The sequence below is a fragment of the Cataglyphis hispanica genome, chromosome 3 (genome assembly GCF_021464435.1).
Source record: "Cataglyphis hispanica isolate Lineage 1 chromosome 3, ULB_Chis1_1.0, whole genome shotgun sequence".
NCBI lineage: Eukaryota > Metazoa > Arthropoda > Insecta > Hymenoptera > Formicidae > Cataglyphis > Cataglyphis hispanica.
In genome coordinates, this window is record NC_065956.1 from 8,116,170 (window position 1) to 8,136,363 (window position 20,194).

General features: G+C 31.9%; 3 protein-coding genes across 6 annotated transcripts in view; 2 read left to right on the forward strand and 1 right to left on the reverse strand.

Annotated features, from left to right (window-relative positions):
• Positions 1 to 268: 268 nt before the first annotated feature.
• On the forward strand, positions 269 to 3,648 carry LOC126848256 (CAAX prenyl protease 2). Its single transcript, XM_050589014.1, has 6 exons — positions 269 to 436; positions 1,348 to 1,453; positions 1,525 to 1,663; positions 1,737 to 1,973; positions 2,056 to 2,118; positions 2,201 to 3,648. Exons 1-6 carry the CDS (start codon positions 315 to 317, stop codon positions 2,413 to 2,415), a joined length of 882 nt encoding a protein of 293 aa, XP_050444971.1. The 5' UTR covers positions 269 to 314; the 3' UTR covers positions 2,416 to 3,648.
• A 151-nt stretch (positions 3,649 to 3,799) lies between these two features.
• LOC126848236 (BTB/POZ domain-containing protein KCTD3) lies at positions 3,800 to 9,927 on the reverse strand. 3 transcript variants are annotated; one of them, XM_050588961.1, is made up of 11 exons: positions 9,761 to 9,927; positions 9,144 to 9,457; positions 8,914 to 9,066; positions 8,576 to 8,764; positions 7,958 to 8,437; positions 7,609 to 7,725; positions 6,438 to 6,458; positions 5,653 to 5,792; positions 5,358 to 5,544; positions 4,911 to 5,189; positions 3,800 to 4,544 (listed from the first exon to the last, which is right to left on the reverse strand). In XM_050588961.1, exons 1-11 carry the CDS (start codon positions 9,817 to 9,819, stop codon positions 4,345 to 4,347), a joined length of 2,139 nt encoding a protein of 712 aa, XP_050444918.1. In that variant the 5' UTR covers positions 9,820 to 9,927; the 3' UTR covers positions 3,800 to 4,344. The 3 variants fall into 3 exon arrangements, with proteins under 3 accessions (XP_050444918.1, XP_050444916.1, XP_050444919.1); XM_050588959.1 differs by having other exon boundaries at positions 6,438 to 6,476; XM_050588962.1 differs by lacking the exon at positions 6,438 to 6,458.
• Positions 9,928 to 13,026: 3,099 nt separating this feature from the next.
• Positions 13,027 to 20,194, forward strand: part of LOC126848220 (centromere-associated protein E-like) — a 36,646-nt gene continuing 29,478 nt past the window's right edge. The window contains exons 1-3 of one of the 2 annotated variants that reach the window (XM_050588914.1): positions 13,223 to 13,237; positions 13,311 to 13,453; positions 18,298 to 18,598. In XM_050588914.1, coding sequence (XP_050444871.1) covers positions 13,407 to 13,453; positions 18,298 to 18,598 — 348 coding nt within the window. In that variant the 5' untranslated portion in view covers positions 13,223 to 13,237; positions 13,311 to 13,406. Of the gene's footprint in view, positions 13,454 to 18,297; positions 18,599 to 20,194 lie in introns of both variants that reach the window. The other variant, XM_050588913.1, reaches the window with a different exon arrangement.

Below are 20,194 nucleotides of genomic sequence, written 5' to 3' on the forward strand. Positions count from 1 at the left end.
ACACAATAGCGACACTACCACCGTGCACGGCGGCCATCTTCTTGATCTCTGCTTGCCGACTGGCCCAGAGGGCAGCCGCCAATCGGATGTGTTTCTGCCCCGCGAGTGCGTGTTGAGCGTCCCTTACCCCCCATTCGACCCGCACCGTTTCGTCGCCGCCTCAACCTCCGGCGCCTCGCTCACTCTCTTTCTCTTTCCTCCCTCCCGTCTTTCCCTTCCGCCGACACAACCGCCGACGCCACGGGGCGCTTTTACCGAGCTCCCCTTCCGCAGTGGAGCGCGACACAGGCGACCGACATCGGAGTTATGGAATTATGGAGGCCGCGGAGAGAAGTACCGATAACTCGCACAACTGCGTCTCCGCGATCCTCTCGTGCCTCGGGCTCTCGGTCGTATACGTGGCGAGCCTGTATGTATGGAGTTCGCCGCACAACAGGTACGTGTGTGCAACACGGTCTCGCGATATGACGTGTGATGGATAACAAACGGCAGCAGCGTCGATCACTCGCGACGCGATGTCAACGGAACGGGTCTGTTTTTGTTTTCTCTTCCCCAGTTTTCTTTTAAATGCCTTCTATCGTCTATACGATACGATGGAGATTCGGTTCTCGAGTTCCGTCCCGTCGACTCACTGCCTATTCGGTAAACCGTTCGCGGACGCGAACCGTCTCGCACCGACCGAATGAACATCCGTGACTGACACACGCAGTTTCGCACGTGGTGGCGCTTCTGTCAAACGGCGGTGCCGCTTTCGGGATTATATTTTGGACATGAAATCTCTAGTCAAATGATGATGCTAGTAACATATTTGACGGGCGTCCGAGTCACCGAGTTCTATAATATACTAAAGTGAATTTTCCATATATTATCCTATAGAAAATCGGGACAAAAATTAAAAAAGAGACATGTTTATTTTTTAGTAGATTTTCGCCTTTTTTATATTATTTGTATATATCATCTGAGATAGTTTGTGCTCATCTATGGTTTTTATATGTCTATGTCCTAAGGCTTAGTTTTAGACATGACATGGTCGACTATACTATTTATGATTACCGTACGATGTGATTATTTGGCGCGACATTTGAACATGATAATATGAATTCAATCTTTTTTTTTGCGTAAATTTTATAATGTTGTAAATGCGATATTCATTATTTTGTAATAATCACAAAATACTTTTAATTGGCAATTACATTTAATTGGTAAAATTAACATGTAATCAATTTTTTTTAATTTATATTAATGAATGCATTTAAAATTATATTAATGAATGCATTTAAAAGTAATTATACTGATATACTAATAAGAAATTTTGATAATTAATACATTTGATTGCTTGTGTTTTAGAGAGCATCCATCAACAATAAAAAAGCGATTTTTTAGCGTATTTATCATGACTCTCATTTCACCAGTACCTTTGTATTTTGGATTAAATGAAAAAATATTTCAAAAGGTATTTCGAGTTTAAATAACTCTCATCCATTCTGTAGCAACTATTTGTCTAACTTATATTATACTTGATAGGTAACTATCTGGGAACTGCTGGGTCTACGATGGTCTGGTTTAATACAGGCAACTGTGATACCATTAGTCCTAACAATGATCCTGTTCCTAGGTCCTTTGAGTCTACAGGGATTTAATGGATTGTGGCGATTGTATACTGGTTAGTATTTTGTAAATCCAATTAGGATATCCCGATAATTATAAAAAAGTAACAAATAATATTTTATTTTTAGAGCCCATGTACTGGTTAGGAAGCATACGAACGTTAATCTGGTGGAGAAATCAAGTGATTGCTCCATTGTCCGAAGAATGGACTTTCAGAGCCTGTATGTTGCCATTGCTCTTACAATGTTTTACGCCGTCTACTGCCATATTCGTGTGTCCTCTGTTCTTTGGAGTGGCTCATTTCCATCATGTGGTGGAGAGAATGAAGATGGGAGTGGGAATCAAACATGCGTTGTTTGTATCCTGTGAGTTTATCACAAATTTTAAAAAGACATCTTTATAAGTCTGATTTTCTCAATGAATGAAAATAAATAATGGTAAATTCAGGTTTTCAGTCTGCATATACGACCTTATTTGGAGCATACGCGGCTTTTCTCTTTGCAAAGACAGGTGGGATTATTTTCTATTTCTCCTCACGAAAATTGTTATTCAGATTTTGTATTTGTCTTTTTTTTTATTGTATTTTTCTTAGGACACTTCGTTGCACCGTTCGCCGCGCATTCTTTTTGTAATCACATGGGATTTCCTGATCTTTCTGAAGTAGCAGCATATAAAGATCCATTGAAAAGAGCTGGGCTGCTCTGTCTATTTGTAATTGGTTTAGTTGCTTGGTGTTTCTTGTTGACACCGATGACACATCCATCATTGTTCAATAATAATTTATTCTGGACTAAACATTTTATATGAGTCGTGTCTGATCTTTCTAACAAATACTAGGATCAAATGTTTTTAAGCAAGATTTACATTGCTGCGTGATATTTTTTACTTGTGTCTAACAGAGTACACAAACTTATCTGTTGAAAAATTTCGCGAATATTAAAAGAATTGTATAATAATAACATAATAATAATTTAATTAATTTCAACTATATTATACCACTGATATAAAAATATATCTATAATTCTATTGCAGTTCGGGATTGTTACAAGTGTATCACCGTAGTGCCTGAGATTTAATTAGATTTTTATAGTGGTAATAACATAAAGTGTTACAATGACTATTAAGGTAAATGAACTTGTTCGCAAGTTGAAATGCGAAAATAGAATCTAACTTTTATATTATTATTTACGAATTGTTGCATATATTTATGTGTTGCAATGAATTATTTTATGATCATCTCTCTATAAATCACAATTCATCAATCTTTTTTCAAGAAGATTTTTGTCAAAAAAATGTAACACATATTATATATTATTATACTAATCAGTATAATATATTAAGAAAATTTGTAAAATGATCTTTCTAATCAACTACTTTTATAACAATCTGTATGTACAATATATGTATGATATCTATGTACAATGGAAGTGATATTCAGATGATATAATATCATCATACACATATACATAAAGGTTTATTTAAATCACAGAAGTAACAGTTGCAACAATATTACAATATATATTATATATATATATATATATATATATATATATATATATATATATATATGTACATATACATACATGGTAAACACGTATACATTATATATGCAGTAAAATTATAACAAACGTACACAAGTACTCATGTATACATGTACTCATATATACATATAATGAGAACTATTCAGATCTTGAATGTCTTTTAATTGCATACGTAATGCATACCATTTGTTAATCGAGAGATATAGAAAATCACAACTTTTTAAATAATGTTCAAAGATCATGAAATGTTGGTAGCGATACGATGTTGAAGTAATGTTAAGTGTTTTACAGTCAAAGAGAGAGTATAAAATCGCTAGAAATATATAACAATAGTATCATTTCGACTTACAATAACTATGTATAAGTATTCATCAAAATTTGACAGTATTTGTTAATCTTGTTTTAAGATCATAAGAGAATGAAATGATGTAATTTTGTGTATCACCATCTTCACATTCATTTTATAACATTGATACAGAATATATAATTCTAAACAAAACGTTTAACTTGTATCATCTATCAGTCTATGAATTTAATGTTTATGCCTTGCTCTAGACAGGCTCTTATTGTATTAAAAACAGATTTACATAAGACAGAGTATATAAGCTTACATTACAAAATGAATTTCATTACATTGATCTCTCTTAAGAAAAAAATTTAATAATCATTTTGGAATAATAATAAATAATATAAACAAAATAATTAAATCTTTGTAGAGAGAGAAAAATATTTACATTTTTTTTAAATTGTAAAATTTCTTGAAAAAGTTACTTATAATAATGTTAATAACAATAAACAAAGATTTATTAACTCGAGATATCAAATTTTCTTAAAAACAATTTAGATATTCATTTAAATTTATATAAAACAATAAATCTTGAAAATAATTTTTTTTTCAACATTAACAGCTGTATTATATAATTACATAATTATAGAGTTTTATAGTGCAATCCTTCCCTATATTATTACTTTTAAATTGCACTATTTAAATAGATAAATAGCGAACTTTAATAAAGTAATGTTGTCTCATAAATACAAATGCAAAGAGTTAACTTTAACTTAGGAACTATAGACTTTTAATTTTTGAACTATATTTTTATAAGGATTTATTAAAATAAATAAATAAATAAATGCAGATTCTGGAGTAGCATGCATATTTGCATGTTTTTGCGACATAGCTTGAACAGGCGTGTACTTACGTTTGGCTTGATCCAGGTGTTGTGTCTGGATTTTGGGATTGATTGAGAAATAACACGTTGCTCGACTTAATTCTAGGTCCAGACGTGATTAATGAAGGTGAGGGACTAATACAAGGTGTCGAACAATGACTATTGCTTAAATCGCATTGATCCAATAATTTCCAAAGCTCTTCTGGTGTAGGTCCTCCCGAAGTATCTAAAAATTATAAAAATCAGGGTGATAAAATGGCAATTAATTTTTTTATTAAATCAATGAGATTAAAGATATATCTTTTTTATAAGTAAATATAATCAAATTTTTAAAAATAAATATAGTATATTACTAATATTTATCATTAAATTATATATCAGCCATTATTTATTAAGAATAAAAAAAAACAATAAACATTATAATATTTATCAGATAAATTATATCATGGATACGATATTGTTTACTTTTTAGAATTTTTTAGATACATGTGTTTCACGTTAATTTTCTGTTTCCTGCAGAATTTCAGATATGTGAATCATGCTCGCCGATTTCGTTACGTCACCACGATGGAAGAAAGAGAGAGTAACATACTTTGAGTGGCATTGAAAGACGGATCCAATGCCGTTGTGAGGTCCCACATTTGTATAGTGCCGTTAGAATGGCCAGTGAATATGAAGCGTCTGGGCCTTGAGCCCATGCGACTAGAGCCTTCACACTCATGCACGTAAAATGAGCTTATAATGCTACCATCCACCGATTGTATCACGCAAACTCTTTTTCCATTAGATGCTAATCGAACAAATAATTGATCGGTTTCGGGTACAACCTTCTGCACGAACACTTGCTCGTCGTCTTGTTCGCCAAACGGCCCTGCGTACCCATTATTTGAGTATTAATATAACATATAAGAAAGAATATAAAAATCAGTATTTTAATAAAAAATATTTTTAATGTTGGTGAATATATATACATATAAAGAAATTTAAAGAGAAAAATATCATTTAAAAATATTCCCAAATCGAAGAAAGAATAATGTACCGAAGTCGTTGCCGGCGTTGTAGCTAACGCAGGGATCGATTGCTTCCAAGGAAACAATTTTGAAGCTTGCTTCAGGCGTTGATCCCGGTTGCGTTGAAATCATTCCGCGAAATCTGGTTACCGCCCAACTTCTAACGTGATTATACTCCGAACAAACAGACACCAAGTATTTTTCCGAAAGCGTTACCTATAACATAATTCGGGCATGATTGAAATTAATGTGTATACAACATTATAATTTAATTTATAATTTTAACACGAAAATTTTCGTCAAAAAAAATTATATTGCACGTACTTTGGTTACACTGCTCTGGTGTACTGTAAAAGTTTGAAATAACTGTGGACCATGACCAACTGTTTCGGGATGTTGAACGATTACTCGGACACTTCCGGATTTCGTGCCATAAGCAATTTCTATCCAATTTCCACAGAGACCTGCATTGGGAATGATATACTTTTAGGTGAAATGTGTTTTTCATATTTGCATTAACCATCTGACGCACTTAAAAAAACATAACTGTTTAATTATATTCACAAATAGATATCACCTGTTATTAAGAGTTTCTTTTATCAAAAATGAAATTTATATTTATTATATTATATGTATCAATTTATTATATTTGAAATTTTATATTGCACCAATCAATAATTAATAGTACATCAGAGGATTAATTTGTATGTGGGTGCATACATATTTTTGTGTGTTTGTAGAACTGCAATAATGGAAAATGTTCAAAATATAATAAAATAATATTTAAAAACAGATGTCTCAATATATTATTAATATAAAATAATTAGTATATAAATGTTTTTAATAAATAAAGCTCACAATATTGCATGCTGTGCATTGCAACAATAAGCAGAAGCAATTTATAAAAGAAACAAAATGTATAACAATAATTGTACATAATTATATTTTACAATTAAGCAACTACATCTACAGATATAGATATTAACATTTTGAAATTATAATTATAATTTACAGCTATCGACTTTTATATGTATGATTGAAAAAAAAATATAAATTTGTCACTATTAACGAAAAAAATATATGTGGCAAAGATACATATTTTCTATTACCTCCCTTTCCCCTCTCAGATGCTGGCATGGAACATATTACTATGAATAGTAAGAGCAAGCAAGCAACTCCGACAATTAAATTGTATCAACAGAATCCATTGCATAAAGTAATATGTAAAAAAAATCAAAGAGTACATTGCATTAGTACAACTGGACGCATAAGGATAGCAGGGTTGTATGTGCAAATGTGCAATCTCTAATATTATCTCGTGTCTTGTATAAATTAATTTTTTCGATTATTAGAAAGAGAAACTTACATAAATAGAGTTTTACATTGATATTCTATTAAAACAAATGTGCTTCATGATATAAACTCTTGCAAATATATAAGTATTTATTTTTACATTACTAATATGTTGTAAAATATGACTATGCGCCAGTGTACCGATATAAAACTTAATGCTATCTGAGAGGAAGAAGGTATATTTATTCTTATTTAATCGCACGATTTACGTTTGATACAGTCAACATAAAGTAGAAGCGAATAACGCTTCAATTTAGACGTGAGAAAGCAGAACATCTGCTTATATCGACCCATACTTGCCTTGTGCTATTTATCCAGTTGTACAAAATGAAGCAAAGAATGTAATAATAAACTCTCATTAATATTTTTAACGATCAATATCAAGTCTCATAATATTAATATTAATATTACTCTAATTTTAACCAACGTAATTATAGTAAGCAATAATTTTCACTATAATTTTATTAAATTAATGAATATATTTTCTTCGTATATTTTATTCATTTAAATAAATTATGGAATAAAATTATTCATTAAAATAAATTATTGAATAGAATATACACCAGTCAGTGTATAATAACAATTATATATTTACATATATATATATATATATATATATATATATATATATATATATATATTTATTAGTATATGTATATATTTAAAAGCTTTGTTTTATCTTAGCATACAATAGAAATAATTTTCATCATAAAATTAAATTGGCATATTATAATAACGTTTGTTATTACATTCTGCACTAAGCAGCCTTAATAAACATTTTTTAATAATGTATATCACTCATTGGAAGATCGTTTTTTTAACGAATAATATTAATTAACTTTAATTTAGAAGATTTTACCTTTTCTGTATCTTATTATTTGTCGGCATTTTAATATTAAGACGAAAATAGAGATAAAGGAGACTTACTTGTTTTCGGCGTCAAATACACAGATATTGCAGTTATGGGATCGTAACTCGGATCTCGATATAACTCGGTCACAAGCAGGTCGTTATCCTTCATTCGCAAAGGAAATTTTTGCATATCTGCAATCAAAATTATTATAGCAGTTATATAACAAGTTTTTTTAATCAAGAAGAAAAATTAAAAATTTATTTCTATTCTAATTAAGGTGTTTTGGATCTATTAAATATTCTTTTGGCTATAGATCTTCAAAGTTTTTCAAATATTAGATGCATTAAGCGAATTTTTATATTCTTGTATACACCACTAAAAATATTCAGATCTTGTTTCATTCAAAAATTTTGATTTTCTTACCAATATAATAAATGGACCCATTGTTGCAACCTAAAAGAAGAAAGGACCCAGCTGTATCAAATGACAGGATGGGTACTACATCTTGTATCTGCCAGTGATGAGTCATCGCATGCCACACGCCGATTTTTCCAGTCGGCGACAACGCGACCAATTGGCTACCAATGAAGAATAGATATTCTACGCGTACATTCAAATTGAATGTGCCTACGTTGATCTTGATTCCTTCCTCGGATACGCCCCAGAGTCTTACTTGACTGCCATAAGAGATGGCGACCATTTTGCCGTCCGCGCCACTTCCCATTTTCGCATTTATCGCCACGCGCTCTATTATGCACTCGATATGCGGACTGGTAAACACATGTTGCCATCCAGATGAATCTTTTAGCCGATAGCACGTAATGAAGTGCGCGTAAGCGATAACTATCCAGTTGTGATGCGCTTTTATGATCTGTACTCTCAAAGGGTCCACCCAGGATGAAACTGCACATTAAATATAATCTTATTAATATGAAAGCAAAAATAAAGCATTTTAATCTTTTTCGAAAAATTATCATTATACTTTTTTTATGATATAGCAATAATATATTGTTTACTTTAGAATGATTTGTTGGAACTCACCTTGTTGTAATCCAAATACAAGGCCAATATCGTTTTTATATAATTTATTTAGATCAGCCGAATTGTTTCTAACATGTCTCAGATCTAAAGATGGTGTGCGAGAATGTGGAAGACCACGCTGTGGCAATCGGTAATCTAAAGAAGAATTTCTCATATGTGTTCCCAGTGTTCCTTTGTGATTTTGTGGGCCTGCAGCAAGAGCATCTTTAGTTAGTTTTTTCTTAAATTATATATTATTTTCTCTCTTCACATTTTTACATAAGTAGATAAATTATAAATAAAAACTTTTTGTTAAATAATTCAAAATTAGATAATTAATAAAAATTTTAACACACTACCAGTAATATTTTGATTAATAGAATTGGTGGTTGTTGTAGACTGTGAGCTAGATGGTCCATCAATTCTAGAGTTTGCACTAGAACCAACTCTAATGTGAACAGTTACATCACTGACATTTGATGTTACTGCAACAGGTTCTTGAAGTGGTATGCCTGTAAAGTAAACAAAACATTATAATTTGCTATAATATATTTTTATAACAATATTATAGTGTTTAATGTTAATTTACATGGTGGTGGTAAGTAACCGTAAAATAATACATCGCCGCAGGATGACTGAGTCAAGTCTTCACAAAGCATCAAGCGTTTAACTAGAGGAGTGATACCATAGTATTCAGCCTCGTGTCTTAAAGTCCGAATATCTACATTTTTCAGATCAATATCCTTGGTACGAAGATAATTCAATATAATAGAAAACAACTTTGGATCTCTATCTATAAACAATGCCCCAGTCTCATCTTTGTGACTGTCAATCCTGTTACTAAGTAGAGCTGTAAAGAACGAATCCTGGATCCACGTTAGTGTTTGACGAGATGTGGAAAATCTGAAAAAGGAAATTATTTATCACTAATAGATTAGCAATAATTCAAGTCAAAAAAACATTTACAAAAATTTAGTAAAAAAATTAAAACAATAGAATATAATATAATAATGTAAGAACGAATAAAGAGCATTTAAATAAAAATATTAAAATATATAAGACACACAATCTAAAGAAAATAAAATCATTATTCTGAGATTTGTTAGCTTAAAAGTAGTTATAAGATTAGATAAATTGTTGGCGTTTTCGAAAATTGATAACAAAGAGAATTGAAAAAAATAATAATTCTTTGGGATAATAATCTACCTGGTGCCACCAACATTCAAGTGAACGATATCGCTCACGCCTAAATGAACCGTAGCCATTTTCGCGATTACCGCGTGTCTTTGTAATGACAGTTCATGTCCCGGAGCGTCGGTTGTCAAAATATATGTTACGAGCAACCAAAACACCCTCTTGATGTGACAACAATCCCAACAGGTTATGTATATGTCAGAAGCGATCAGCTTACTGTGCATGCGCTGAAGATGGTTATCTTCTTTCGATATTATATCGAATACTCCATATTCCTTCTATCGATATAAAAATCTCGAAGAAAAAATTATGAATATAATTCACAATTGGCATTACTGTGTCAAAAGTGGCGCTAAACCTATACTAAAATTGTTTCTTGCTGTGCTGTGTGTGTTTCTGCGTGCAAACTTTTGTTTATCGTTTGTGTGTATTGTTTAATTATAGTTTTTAATGATACGAGCCTTGACTATGAAAGTATTTTCCTAGATGGAGAAAAAGAAACCTGGAAATGCACAGATTATGTTTCAAGAAAATAAACTTCTGGGTAACGATTTATAATCTATCGGCTCATTTAAGCTTCTTAAAATAAAGATCAAATATTTATTTTGCACTCAACGATTGAAAAAGAAAACAAGTCAGAGAAGTAAGTCGTGTTGCTTTGCAAAATTAGAGATGTATAAAACTAATAAAAATAAAAGTTAATACAATTTTTGCAATAATGACGAATTTCTCATCTTGTTTTGCACAAAATTTATTTATTCTATTATATTATTAACTTTTCTAACACACACATTTTTTTTTTGTTCTGTTTCTGTTCATCCCATATGGGTCACAATCTTATCACAGTTTAAGCTGTTTCAAAATGCTTAAAAAAATCTACAAAAATCTATACATATTGTAATAATAATTATATATAATAATTATGAATAATGCAAAAATTATAATAAATTTTTGTTATAATAAATTATTATAATATGTAATAATTAATTATATGTATTTATATAATATACATATAGATATTATATATATCTTGGCATCTGTAGAAAATGATCATGTACAATAAAAGTTAAAAAGTTAAAAATTTTAAACTTTTTTTTTTATTGATCAAGGCCTTTCGGACTATTCTATTGTTAAAATATAGATAAGATCGATAAGATCAGAATGACCCATGTGTGACCTATAAGAATTATTCCAGATATTCTCATACTTGAGTAAGTTGCCATTCGATGTAGATTTACTATAATCCTCTTTACGAATTGAATAATGCCGACAAATGTATATCGGAAGCAAGAATTTAACAAGCATTGAAAGGCTCGATACGGTAATTGCATCGACCGATCACCGACGCATGTATCTTCATTAGTGCACAGTCCGCCGATCTCACAATCGCCTGTAATTAATTTACGGCCAATGCTTGTAACGAACCAGAGCGATGTTATGGGCGAATCGGCTTACTATAGCAACAGGATTGACGGCAAAAGCTTGCAGATCGCGCATGATACGATCGAAGATGCCATCCAGAATCACCATCGCAAAATTATATGTTCTTCGAAAATTTCTCCTAAATGATATTAGTCATTATTATGTCGAAACGATCTCTAAATTATATATAACTTTATAATTGTCTCACAAATTTAATTATATTATTATTTTCTTTGTATACGAGCAATAATAAGATTAATATATATATATATATATATATATATATATAATTTTTTTTTCTAACACTTGGATTTTATAAAAAAATATTACATATATTTACTAAGCATTTTAAAAAATACATAATTATGTTATTAATACTTCTTTGCAATTAGCGTTTAATTAACTTACATTTTATTTTATATATAAACAACACGATAAAAAACTACATTCTTATTGTACTTAAAACGAGTTATACTTCTTATTTATTTATGCAACATCGCTTTTTGAAATAAGAGAGAAGAAGTCGAGAAAAAAAATATATATAATATATACAATAAAAACTACTAGAGAAAAAAAAAGCTTTAAAGATTGAAAAAATAATTGAAATATTACATTAAATAATTGCGATGTTGGCAGGTGTTCAGCAAATCCTTCTTCTACACGATGGTTTTGATAACCATGAACGAAGAGTAAGGATCAGCAGCAGCACTCTGGAGCTGATGCAGCGCGGACTCTACTTCACAGAGAATATGCTAGTCAATCCGTTAGTCCGAAAATATCATGCACAGGGAGATCAAAGGGGGTCTCGCCTCAAAGTCATGGAGCACTTTTAAGATCGCATAAAAGACGGATGAAGCGCCTCAAGGGAACCCGGGATGAAGGCCACAAGTTACGAGATACGTGATGAGATGGAATACGCGGATAAGAGGGGGGAATGGAAGTTGCGAAATCCCTCCGAATCTTGAAAGAACCTTTTTTCATTAGTTGTACACGCATTCTCTATTAAATACGAGAGACGTTCTTTTCTTCAGAGCAAACGCACAGACAAATCGCCCTCTGATTAATTCTCCGCCGATAAGACTCGCGTTAAGTCACATGCGCGCGCGGTCACCACCCTCGTACAACACGGTAACCCAGTAACTCCGTTAAACACCGAGACATGCCCTCGTCGTACAATACGGTTAGCGTAATCAACGATACCGCAACCAGCGACGATTTATCCTTGTCTGTCTACCGAGAGTTTATTCTGTTAAATTACAGGGTGATTCGTAAGATGCGGTTTGTATTTTGCAATAGTGATGAAATTGAGAGTGCGGTCTTTTGAGATAACTTTGTCTTCGAGGCTTGCTTTATTATTTTCTGATTAGAATATTTATCAATATAAAATATTAAAAATTTTTAATTTTTGAATCCTTAAATGTGCTTAGATTCTTTCACATGTATGGAATTTGATTGTTTTTTAATTTCTTCAATTTGTAGATTTTCATATTTTTATATTTTTATTTATAGACCTTAGTATTTTAGTGGAAGGGTCTTAGAGTTCTTTAAAATCCTTTATTTTTAGACTCACAAAATTTTAAGCTCTTAAGTACATAGATTCTCAATGTTGACATACTTAAGCTCCAGCAAACATTTAAATCTCTCAATTCTCACGCTCACAAATCTTTCATCTCTTCGACAAACAACAAGCTCAGCAAATATTTCATTCAAAACCTCAATCGTGGGCCGATCATCAATCGATTTCTTGTGAAACGTCTTGTACACATAATTCACCGGCGATTCGCGGTGCTCTCTTTTCCCCGGGCTGGTGTCGTCGGGGGCAATAAGTCGGGTAATGTCCGGACGAAACAGTATGAACTCGACCGCAACACTCACTCACCAACTCACTCGCTCACTCACTCACTTCTGGTGGGGTAAAATCACGAAGCGAGATGGTCTCGGGAGCGACTCGAGGGTATTTTCATCGTGGCAGTGCAACACGTGCAGTCGGTGCACCAATTCGTTTCGATCTCTCACGTCTCGCGCTGTGGCCAAATCTGTGGCGGCAACTGATCCAGCTAGGAAGATGTGAGTCGCTTCACGTGATTATTTTCGTGCTTATACCTTACTGTCAATTTCCGATCGACGATCATCGGTGAAGATCTTCGATCTTGGTGCGAGCGCGCCTCGTCGATGGAGATCATCAGCAAGATGCAGGCAGCTGGATGACGCTCGTTGTTGTCTGCGGGATGGCAATATGGCGAACATCAAGGTAGCCGTACGTGTGAGACCGATATCTGCTAGGTACCATCTTCAATAAGATATATTATTTTTTTTAATTATCTAAATTTATTGTTGAATAATAAGTTCAAAAATTGTAATTATTCAGAAAACAACAATCTTCAAGATCTGAAAATAATAAATATTTTAAAGATAATATTGTTTTTATATTGCTTAAAAAATAGTATCATGAATAATACAATTTCTATTGTTTCAATGTAAACTAGTTTTATATTTTTGTATTATGTTGTCTAAGAAGTAAATCAATCGTTAATAATTCGGGATCATTGATTCTGTAAATAAAATATTAATTTTACATAATATTGCTTGAAAATGTGGATAAAAATATCAAAACGAAGAGTATGATAATTATCGATGTGTTTTTCAATCAAGATCTATTTTGTGCTGTGCGTGTCGCTAATGAGGCTATAAATGGTTCAGAAAAGTAATTGCTGGGTCTCGAAGATCATGTTATTTTTAAGACAATCTATATATTGTCATGCTTCAGAAAAAATATTTTATTATGAAAATTAACTTCAATTATATAAAAACTTAATATTTTGATATAAATAATATATAAAATAATTATATCATCCTTTTACAAACGCATTTTCATATTTAAAAATAAATCAATTTAATTTTATTTAATTTGGCATATTAAAATTATCAGATTACATTCTCTTCGTTTATGCTTTCGCACGAATTTCGAGATATAGCAATGTGGGTCAAGGTTTGTATCTTCCTTCGCAATATTTTGTACCCAGCATAGATATAAAATAGTTTTAAAAATTGATAATTAATTTGTTATTATTTTTAAACATTGAAACACTGATGCACGAATCAAATACGAAGTAAATTATATTATAGCATAAGAATTGTTAAAATACAATAAGAGTGATAAAACTTTGTTCCAATAAATTTTAGCAATAATTAAAATTTATTTTGTTTTGCAAAATTTTGCGTTTGTTTCCTTTACGATTCAAATTTATGTATCTAAAAAATTACAAAAAAATTGTAAAAAAAATTTGTGTCTTTTAAATTGTACAGGAAGTACTCAGACGCGTTTTGTATACAAGCTTTTAATGTTATATAATTTTTTCTATCTTTATTATATCTTAAAAATGAACAATTTTGTTGATTCTTAAATTATTCAACTTTTATTATTCCTAGTTTTTTAGATTCATAAGTCCATGCGTGTGTCTTGACTTTTACGTTTCTTGTATCTTTTCTCGTCTTTCTTCCCGAAATTTTTACACCTTTGAATTTTCAATTTACACACTTGTGCGCAGTTGTTCAATGCAAGCACTTACGAACTCGTTTCTATACTTAGACTACTGGGGTGGCGGCAAAAAGACGACCGGGCGCGTCCGTCCACAGGCGGTAAAGGCGTCCGGAGCGGAATCACCGGAAACGCAGATGAAAGCGATCGGGCGTCGAGAATTTGAGGACCTTCTGGGAAGCTTTCTGTCGCGAATTATTACGCGCTTATTTACGTTACAAATACGTAATTAAAGCGTGATTAATTGCTTCGGTGCGCCCGGTCGCGCTGCATTAGCCGAATAATTTAGGAGTGCTTAATTGTGGAAGCTCTCTTCCAATCTACCTCCGACTGTTTGGTTAATTTTCAAATATTTTAGTAATATATCTCGTTGTTGTATTTCTTTAGCAAGTTAATTAAATTATTTTTCGAGATAACATTAATAAGAAAAATATACGTTAATAAAGTTTCATATATTTTGGAAAAGATTATATATACATATATATATTTTTGGTTTTTTTTTTTAGATTAGTTTCTCTCTTTCTATATATTATATAATTATGCGAATCGAGTGTAACTGAGTATTAAGTTCACAAGCCGTGGATATTTAAAGATACAGAATGGGGTCTCACGAAATTCGTTTACAACAGGAAATTAATGATTTCGCGCGCCGAAGTTTATTGTATGTATCCATGCAAGAGGTATTGAAATTTTCTTCAAGTTTTTTATTTGTTGAAATATGTAAGAGCTCGTTTACACCATGCGTTGCTTGATCGAATGTAACACATTTCCAATTCTTAATTTTTCGATAAAATTCTTTAGAAAATTCTCCTACATTTTTAGATTCGCAATTTCTTTTTCTTTCTCTTGAATTTTTAAATCCCAAATCTTTCGATTATAAAACTTTCAGATTTTTTAATAATTAGATTTTTGAAAAATATGTTATATGCAATTTTCATAAAAGATCTCCCAAATAGAATTAAAAACTTAAAAAAAAAAATAGATCTACAATTTGTGATGATTCTCTTCAAATATGAAAAAAATTATTTATCATATATCTCGCAAATTATGTTTACCTTGTATCAAACTCTTAGTCTTAATTTTCTTTGCGGACGAGATGACGTATGGCTGTCGACTGTCGCTTAATGATTCCGAGAGTAGAGTTCACGACAAAAATATTCCCATTGACTTAGCGTGAGGTTGGGCCGCACAGGGACCGTGGCTTGCGACGGGCCGTAGGGGCGACCTTTTTACGTTGACAGCTGGTGCATCTGTTCTGTTTATAGTCGCCTCGGTCTGACAGGTACGCGTATATCGTCTTAATGCGTCGGCATTGTTATTTTCGTGCTAGTGCGTCGAGAGAATCGAGGATACGCACATGTCTCTTTTATTAACCAATATAGCACGCATTTAGGGGATGGTCAAACTCCAAAAGTATCCTACATTTCATCATTCCACCGAGTATGTGACATGACAGTGATTTGTCGGATAAAAGAATGTGTTATTAATATTACATCTATTATTTTTTTTTAAGCATAAACCGTGAGTTCTCTCATGCTGTATATTTGCATGTTTCCAGAGAAAAAAAATCTAACAAATTAATTTATAATTCTTTCATAACTGAATTTTTAAAGTTTAAAAATTCTAAAAATTTAACCCTCATAAATCTTTTATTAAAAATAAACGAGACTGCAAATTCGAAACACGCAGATATTTACAAATCTAAGAATATAAAGATTCGAAAAATTCGCAATTTAAAAATCTAAAAATTTATGAATTAATATAAAAAGAGAAGAAGAAATATAAAAATATAAAAATAATCTTAATTAAAGAGGCTTAGTAAGAATAAAATTTTTGACATTCACTTATATTGTTAGACGGAGTTAACGACTCCGTTTGAGAAGGAATCCGTTTTTAGCAAGCTCAAACGATTAAAGCGCGAGAACAAATAAACAGAACGGAGATGAATCACCGCGTTCCGCATCATAGTAATCATGGCTCTCATAAAATAAACTTATTGCGTGTACATTTTAAAAGAGTGAACGCAGAAGTTGAAATTTATAATTAGTTGTTTCGTTACTAATTGTACAAAAATATTTTATAATAACTATTATTTTATATCTATTTTGTGTTAAATAATGATGAGAATATAGAATACACATACAATTGCATAAATGTATTTATAAAAAAAATATTAGCATTTTTGTACGATTGGAATGTCTCTTTTGCCTAATATAATATATTAGGAAAAGTTTAAATTTTTCTCGCGATTAAAACGCAAAGCACGATACGAAATCGTACAGGGATGTTTCCGACGGCAAATCTACAACAGGGTTGAGAGAATCACGCAAGAGCGCGCGCGCCGGAGTTAAACTCTTTTCTGCTCTCTCTCTCTCTCTATATATATATATATATATATATGTATACACATGAGGATACATAATCGCGACATTCTATCTGTCGCGACACGCAAACTGTAGCATCGCACGACACCGTCTGACCCAAAAACGCGACTCGACCTGCAATTCGCGATGTAAACCTCGATGTTTCCTGCGAGGAAAACTTGTTGCATGTCTTTGTAGATCAAAAGAAATCTAGAATGCTGAATCTTCGAATCTACGATCTATGTTTCAATCTTTCAATTTTTACATTTTTTGGGGATTTTTATTTTTCTTCCAACTTTTAGATTTCTTATTGGCCAGATTTATACATTCATCCTTGAATCATTTGATATCAATTTTAAATTTTTTAAAGGCGAAGTCTCATAGAGTCCAAAAGATATTTTAGTATGCTGATATAATGTCTTTTTTCTTAAATAAAAAACATTAATAAAAAACATTAAATATTAAAATTAATATTAAAATTTATTAAAAGGAATAGTTTTTTATAAAGCGATCGGTCGCGTAAAATGCTTTGAGAAAATCGGGCAAAGCCCTCTATAAAATAACATGGGGGGCGCATATCTCCGTGTGAACGCGATGTACGGTGCATGCACCATCGCCGTTGCCGCCGCCACCGCTTTTCGATGAATCGATTCCGATCCACGAAGCATGAAAAAATGTGCTTGGCAAAAAAAAAAGCATGAAATAAAAAAGAACGACGACGGGAGTGTAACACGTATATACGAGACGAGAAAGGCGGAAAAACGATGGTAGCTTCGAAAATGTTAGCAAAGCTGTTTGCAATGTTCCTGTTCCAAGCCTGTTCGTTGACCCTCTCGCAAATATTTGCGACGATACTAGCAATTATTTCTCGTGTTTGATCGGCAGATCGCGGCCGAAACCGATTTGCAAAATCTTTATGAGTCAATAAATTTTTGATGTGATTTCAACTATTTGAATACTTTCTCGTTTGCATTCTCTAGATTAAAATTGAAAAATGCCAATGCCTCTTTATTTTAGATTATTGGAGTTTTTAGACTCTTAAATTTTTAAATATACATTTATGTTTAGATTTTCTGTTATTTTGACTGATATTCTCTGACTTTAACATTTTTTGGATTTTTGTGGTAAATTTAGATTTTCATGTTTTTAGAATTAGATTTCAAAATTCTATTATATTAATTTAAATATTTATATATATATATATATTTTTTTTTTTATTTACGCAGGGAATTAAATTTGACGGGGTCCGAAGTGGTGATTCGCGCGGAGCCGAATGAGATTTCCTTGACGAATTTGAAGGTGTCGTCGAGCAAGGCCGGAGACAGTCGCGAGAGAACCCGAAGGTATGCTTTCGATTACTGCTTCGATTCATCGAATCCCGAAGCGAAGAATTATGCTACCCAAGCGACGATCTACGAGACGCTCGGCCAATCCATCCTGGACGTTATGTTTTCCGGGTACAATTACTGCTTGGTAGCTTACGGGCAGAGTGCGTCGGGTAAAACCTACACCATGATGGGCACAAAGGTACAATTACACTTCTTTTATCATAATTTTTAACTGACTTATTCGAACGAGGATTATTTACATTATCGTCGGAATTTTGTGATCCATCGCAATATTTAATTTCTACATTTTAGTTTTCATTTATAGACACAATATAAAATGCAATTGGAGCTTTTATGCAATGCGTTAATATAATTTTAAACACTTTTATTAATTTTAAATTTGAAATGTGTTTAATTATAAATTTACTTGATATGGATTCTCGATAATCGAACGTATGAATAATTGAGCGTTTAGCTTATTTTGACTTTATAATATCACACATCGCATATATGCACACATATATGCATCAAATGATAAATTGTGAGCGTATTACTAGTTATTATAAAGTATTATTTGCATATTTTATCAACATACTAATAATAATAACCTTTGTTTCGATGCCGCCATTAATTAAATAACAGATTAAAAAGTTCGGTTTTATTCAATATTTATTTAGTCAAAAGTACATACACTTTTATTATTAGAAAAAGAAAATCTCTCTCTCTCTCTCTCTCTCTCTTCGCGGTTGTTTTCCTTATCATAATGAAAATGTTTGCTACATTATAAGAAATACGATGGTCCAGTTTCACAGAGATACCTCTAAGAATGTTTTATTAAAGTTTCATTCGATAGAGTAGAGGAACGCTCTATGCGTGAAAAATTGCATTTGCGATTTCGAGCACGCTCTCGTCGTCCGTTAAAACGCGTTTCGCATTTTATATCTATTTTATCAACGTTATTTTCGCGCGCGGCAGCTTTGCGAAACTCTTTTACCATCTGAATAAACCGGTGATGATGTGTTTACGGGTCAACGTACAATGTGCAAATTGTTTCGATTTATCTCGTAATAAATCTGATTGGCACTTTATTTTCATTTTTGCAGAACATAATAGACTCCTTTTTCATGCATCGTCGAATCCGTGTCCCGTTTCCTTTGATACGCAATATTATTTTTAAAAGCGAAGCGCGAGCCGAATTATTTTGATTTACTCCGCGTTTTATTAATACATTGCGAAACGTTATTCTACTTTTTTTTTTTTATTTTTCACGTGCAATGCGGAGTAATCTATTTGCTTTTATTTTAGTCCGGACAGCGTTCTGTTGTCATCAGCGTTGTATCCGCTGACGTATTCGCAATATCCGCGAAAATATCCATGCAAAATGTATACACGCTACGATCTAAAAAATTTTTTCCTCGCGAATTTGTCATGTTAATTAATTTCGTTAAAAAAGTGTTATCAATCTTGATCAGTCTTTTCACGCTCGCTTAAATGATTAATTCTCCCGTATTCTTAGAAAAATCTCTCGATAATTCGCCGTTTTTCTAAGGCACATGTGTATTACACAATCTGCAAATCTGCGAAATAGCATCGAAGTGCTTACAATGAAATCACGTTTGACATGCTAAAAAAATCAGTGATAAAATGCTATTGGTTCATTATAGGCAAATATAACAAACTTTATTGTTAATATGTACGATAAATTTTGTTTTATCGAACAACAGAATTGCCACTAGCTACATATTGAATACAGTTTCAGTTTTTTTACAAAAAATTTTTTTCCAATTTTTCATAA